General features: G+C 64.6%; 1 protein-coding gene across 2 annotated transcripts in view; it reads right to left on the bottom strand.

Moving 5' to 3' along the window:
* H696_03809 overlaps nt 1-3947 on the bottom strand; it is a gene marked incomplete at both ends in the record, with an annotated part of 4072 nt that extends 125 nt beyond the window's left edge. The window contains 7 exons of one of the 2 annotated variants that reach the window (XM_009497668.1): nt 23-291; nt 431-523; nt 624-716; nt 854-1768; nt 1892-2166; nt 2443-3571; nt 3723-3947. In XM_009497668.1, coding sequence (XP_009495943.1) covers nt 23-291; nt 431-523; nt 624-716; nt 854-1768; nt 1892-2166; nt 2443-3571; nt 3723-3947 — 2999 coding nt within the window. Of the gene's footprint in view, nt 1-22; nt 292-430; nt 524-623; nt 717-853; nt 2167-2442; nt 3572-3722 lie in introns of both variants that reach the window. The other variant, XM_009497667.1, reaches the window with a different exon arrangement.
* Between the last annotated feature and the right edge of the window lie 1717 nt (nt 3948-5664).

Below are 5664 nucleotides of genomic sequence, written 5' to 3'. Positions count from 1 at the left end.
CGCGACGTTCTGGCGCACGCACGGAACACCCTGCGAATGGCTGTAAGACCCGGTGCTGCCGACGGCCTTGGCCAGCTTCTGGGCACGGGCGATGACATCCGCCGGGAAGAGCAGGCGCAGGGCCTCACCATCGGGGCCCTGGGAGTCGGCCACCGCCAGCAGGGACGGGCAATCGACCAGGGCGGACACCTGGCGGAAGAAGGTAATCGGCTTCTGGCCCAGCTGCTGGGGGTTGCCAATGTTGCAGAGGGTAATCTCATCGAAGGGGAGCTTCTCACCGGCGGCAAGGCGCTGTATATATATATATATGTGTGTGTGTGTGTGTGTGTGCGTGTGCGTGTTGGTTTGGGGATATACATGTACATGTATATGTGGGATGGGTGGAGGATAAGCATGTTATCCATTATTCCTCCGCCTGGAGAATCTTCACTGGTTCTGCTCCAGTGACGGATGCCACGGTGACAATCACTCGCGCCACTCCGGCCCCTGGGGCTGAGTACATGGCGTCCAGCAGGAGATTTTCCTGGCGTATATGTGTGTGAGTGTGTGTGGGTATGCTCTTAGTCAGTATCAACTTCTCATCCACTTACTGTCTCTGACTGCGTTCGCAGCTGTCAACGTACCAGAATGGCTCGAAGGCCGCGTGCGCCGGTCCGCCTTTCGGCGGCCAGACGACCAATCGCCAGAAAGGCGCCCTCCTCGAACTGAAGATCGATCTATGTGCCATGAACATAGGAGCCGGATGAAAGCATGACGGGGGTGTAAGTTGCCTGCGTGTGTGCGCGTGTGTGTGCGTGCGCGCGAAAGGACACATCCATGGAGAAGGCCATCTAGAGACTAGTGACACACGCACATCGCTCGCTTGGAAAATGGCCTTGTACTGCTCGATGAGGCAGCCCTTGGGCTCACTCAAGACCCGGGCCAGGAGCTCTGGTGGGAGATTCATGGTTTGGGCCAAGACTGGCAGACGGCCAACCAGCTCCGGGATCAGGCCATATGCAATCAAATCCTCGGGTGTGGGCTCGAGGGACACCGGTGCAACGGCAGCCGAGGTGGTGGTGGTGGTGGCGGTGGCGGTGGCGGTAGAAGTTCCAGCAGAGGAGGCCCCAGTCCCAGCGGGAGCAAATACCGCCGAGCCAACTCCCGGGGTCGACGCGTCCCGAGGGGTGGCCTGTGGAGTGGCCGTGTTCGTAAACTGCACTTGCGTGGCCGTGGTCCAATCCGGCGACTGCCGGCGGCCGAGAAGCTCAGCTAGTGGCATGTCGCGAGAACGCGGCGAGGAAGCACGAGGGCTACCTGTGCTGGCTTGCTGCTGCTGCTGCTGCTGCTGTTGCTCTTGGAGCAAACGATTCCAGGCAAGATGCTCCTCGTCGGCTTTGGTGCTTGCCCAGAGGGGCGGACGCCAGCCGGGCCGGGCACCCTCGCCGAGCTCCTGCAGGAGGTCTCGCCGCACGGCCCCGGAGCCCCGCCGAGGGGGGACCTCGACTGTGCTTGCCAGCATCATGGACAGGGCCGAAGGTCCAGGAGACGGTGCTCCGGCGGCAGTCGTCGCGTGGAATTGGCTGTTTAGCACGGCCTCACGCATGCCCGAGCCGATGTCACAATCGGTGCCGACTGCGGCAGCCATGGCAGCGGCAGCCGCCGCCGCCGCCGCCGCCGCCGGAGTCACCGACCGGTCCACCTGATCGTCAGAGCTCTTGGCCGCGGCAGGAGCCGCCCGGAGGAGGTCATCTTTGTTGACGGGAGCCCCGAAGCCGATCTTGGATTTCTGCAAGTGCTTCATCGTGTTAGTGTCTGGGCCAACGGCTCGGCAAGGGGCGCAGGAGAGCGAAACCCAGCCAGGAAGAGCACAACGACGAAGGACCCTCGCGTGGGTGGATGCATTTCGTGCCTTGAAGTTCAGTCGGTTCCACACAAAGTCATCAATTCCCTCGAAGGCGCCAGCCAGCACAAACAGAATGTGCCGGGTATCAAGGGTCAGCCCCTCGCGCTTGCCGCCACCAGGGGCCATGCTCGGGGGTCGGCGGTCGGTGACATTGATTTTCTCACCCTCCAGCATCCGAAGGAGCCCCTGTTGGACGGCCTCGCCGCCGACATCCAATTCACGGATGCTGGCACTGGTCGACCGGCGCCGGAGCTTGTCCACCTCGTCGATAAAGACAATCCCTGTCTCGGATGGAATGGGTGTCCCGTTCCCCCACGGTCACCCGCAGAGAAGGAGGCAGACCCAAGGAAGTGGCCATGACGAAGAGTCAGTCACTGGGTCTTCGCTGGGGTTGGGTGGTTGCCTTCCTGTGTCGTCCTCCCCTTGATCTGTTCCCAGGCTCCCAGTCCCTCTCCCCCCCCCCCCCCCCCCCTCCCCCTCCCCTCGGCCCATCCGACTCGTCGTCCACTTCACGCCCCGGCATTAGCCGCATTTGCAGCGGTTCCCCAGAAACATACCGTATTGAGCCACGCGATGATCGAAATTGGCAGCCTGAAGCAACCGGAAGAGAACCGTGTCCACATCATCACCCACGTAGCCGGTCTGCGTGAGGGTGGTTGCGTCGCAGCTGGCAAACGGCACGCCCAGGTGCTTGGCGAGAGCCTTGACGAGCAGGGTCTTCCCCGTGCCGGTGGGGCCGAGCAGCAGGACATTCGACTTGTCGGGGACAATCTCCCCGATGGTCAGGTGCTCGGCTTGCTGGGTGGAGCCGCCGCCCCCACTTTCGGCGTCATCCTCGACCTCCGGGCGCCGACTGGCGGGAGGGCGATTCCACTCGCCGGGGCCAACATGTGGCAGACCAGCTCGCGACCGATCCCACACATCCGACACGCTGAAGGTCGAGGCCGAGCCTGTATAGTCGAAGATGGAATCGCGCATGGATAGGCGTCCGTGACGGGGGTGAATGAAGCCCGGCCCGTCGAAGGGCCGTGCCCCGCCGGCCTCCTCATCCGTTGAGTGTGGGTGCTGCTGGGGTCCGGAGGCACGACCAGGCGAGCCACGGAGCCGCGAAGCATCCGAGGATGGGGCTTGGGTCGAGCTGGCGGGGGTGACATTGGCGGGGGTGCTGGTGGCCATCTCGCCCGAAGTCCCAGACTCCGCCGAAGGGTCATCATTGCCGGTGGCCGGGCGAGCATCACGATCTGCGGTTTTTAGGCCGAGCTTCGACCGGGCCAGCGCGCCCATCAGGGTGGCCTGGCCAGCGGAAGCCAGCGACGCGAGCGTTGACTGGAACTCCAATCCGCCGATTGGGGGATTCGGGCTTGGACCTCCGGCCGAGGCCGCTGGTGCCTTGTCACTGGACTCGGTGCCGGGTGCGGTGAGGCCCGCATCGGCTGGGCCTTTGGCCGAGTAGACGAAGCTCTGACTGGAGGTGGCTCGACGTCCGGGGCGAGACTCGGCGTGTGTTTCGGCGCCCGCGCCGGGCCGAGTGAGGTCGGCCAATGGGTCAAGCCGGTCGGCTCGGCGATTGCTGGCAGCCATGCCAATCGACCGGCGCACGCGCGTGTAATGGTTATACACCGCCACACTGAGGACGCGCTTGGCCTTTTCTTGCCCGATGACAAACTCATCAAGGACCGTGTGGAGCTGTCCAGGCCAAGCAATGCCAGGAAAGGAGGAGGGGGGAGGGGGGGGGGGGCGGGGGTTAGAGATCAGCGAGTGTTGAATGGCGGCCCGGGACAGCGGCCATTGGACCCCGGGAGCCCAGGGGCCGGGGGAGCTGGCGGTGATGCCGTACCTCGCGTGGATTCTTCAGAACCATCTTCCGAAGGAGCTGCTCATCGGCGGAGAGAAACTCCCGGGAGGCGAAGGACCCCAAAGAGGAATGGAAGGAGGAGGAGTAGTGCCGGATGGTAAAGGACGCGGCTCCTCGAGGGGTGGATTCCCCGCGGATGCCCTGGATACCTTGGAGAAGCAGCGGCCGTGTTGGGGGCCGGCTGAGTGTGCCCACAGGGGCGACCATCGGCCCCGGGGGGCAGTGAGGGCGACTCTCCACGGGGAGCGACTGGTAGGAGAACAGAGACCGTGTGCCGGGCTGGCGCCAGGGCGCCAGATGAAGACCCCGGCGGTCAAGGGGGAAGTGCAAGTGTAGGCGAAGAGCCCCGCGGAAAGTGCGAAAATCCGCCAAGGACCAGCCATTCGTCGGACGCGCGGGGGCCACCATGTTCGGGGTATCGGCGCCATCGCAGCGCCTGTGGAAGGCTGGGCGCGGGGCGGGGGGCGTGTTGCGGTAGCCTTTCTTGCCAACAAGCGGGTTGCGGAGAGCCCCCTTTCGGCGCTTGAAGCGACCGGAGCGGGTCTCCATGGCATCGGCGGGGGGCTCTGCGAACAGGCGGCGGCAGTTAGTCAGCTGGAATGGGCGCGAGAGGCGGAGAGGGAGGGATAAAGAGGAAGAGAAACAGGAAGAGGGGGAAAGAGAGAGAGGAAGCGAGGGAGGGGGGGAGAGGAGCCCTGATATTCAAGCACGCGTCTGGGCGTACCATCCGTCCGATTCGGACCTGTCCCGGAGGCGAAAAGGGCCCGAGCGCAAGTCGACCCTGTGGCGCGTCCAGGACGTGCCTGGAGGCGGGCAAGACTCAGCATGGCTGTTGGTCGGCAAAACAAGGGGGTGATGCCGAGGGTGGAGGGGCGGGGATTGCTTGATGAGGACGCGATTCAGCAGCGGATGAAGGAAAGGTGGAAGGGGAACTGGGCAGGGGCGGAGAAAAATGATCAAGATTGCCTCAGGAGGGGGCGGACCCTCGGGTCTCTCTCGATGGTGGCCGATGAGTAGATCCCTGTCCGCTCGGACATGCCTCGACATCCACACACCTGCTGGGTGTCCTGGCTGGACTTGCGAAATGTGACCCTCCCGCCCTCCGTCTCTCTGTCCCTCTCTATGGCTCCCTGTCCCTCCATTCTCTCCATGTGCTCGCTTGCCCCTCCTGGCCGTCTTCACAGCCATCCACTCATCCGCCCACCCAAGTGGCGAGATTGGATGACAAGTGTCAGCGGGTTGGTCCATGCCCGAGACCCCGGGGAAACAGAGGAGCTCGCTAATTGTGGGTTACTTGACTGGGGGACCCGCGAGCGACAGCACATCTGGGCCGGGGGGGGGGGGGGGGGGGGGAGCCGGACCCCGGTCGCGCCCTCGGGCCGCAGGGGCGCCTATCCCTGCGGGGACCACTCATCGGACGGGGTTTTGACAGTGCAATCGGATCCACACGTCTGCCGGCGGAAGGGGGACATGAACGTCCGGCTGGCCGACGTCGATCGAGCATCGACGTGGTCTGCCCCTGTTTTCTTCGGCTCACACCCCCATGCGTCCCCACCCTGGCCCCACCCCCCGGCTGGGCTGGCGGATTGAACCGCGGGGGATCACGGTGCGGGATGATCGGGCAGCGGAATGCCAACGGATGGCGCTTCGCGCCCTGGCGGGGATGATGCCCCACGAACCAGGGGGGAAGAAGGGGGCGGGCGGGCGGGCGGGCGGGCGGGCGGGCGGGGGGGACAGGGCGGACTGTGAAGAGTAGCGGCCCACAGACTGTATTGTGTATTTGTGTGTATGTGTTGTGTGTAGGCGGCACGCCCGTGGTCACTGGCGCTGGGTGGGGTGCCTCCCCGGGGAGGCGTACCGGGGGGTCCAGGGGACAAAGAGGAGGTACAAAATGAACAACCATCTGTATGTGGGGGGGGGGGAC

The sequence above is a fragment of the Fonticula alba genome, assembly GCF_000388065.1.
Source record: "Fonticula alba strain ATCC 38817 unplaced genomic scaffold supercont2.6, whole genome shotgun sequence".
Lineage (NCBI taxonomy): Eukaryota > Rotosphaerida > Fonticulaceae > Fonticula > Fonticula alba.
Note: the sequence above shows the minus strand (reverse complement) of the source record. Positions and strands in the feature narration are given on the sequence as shown.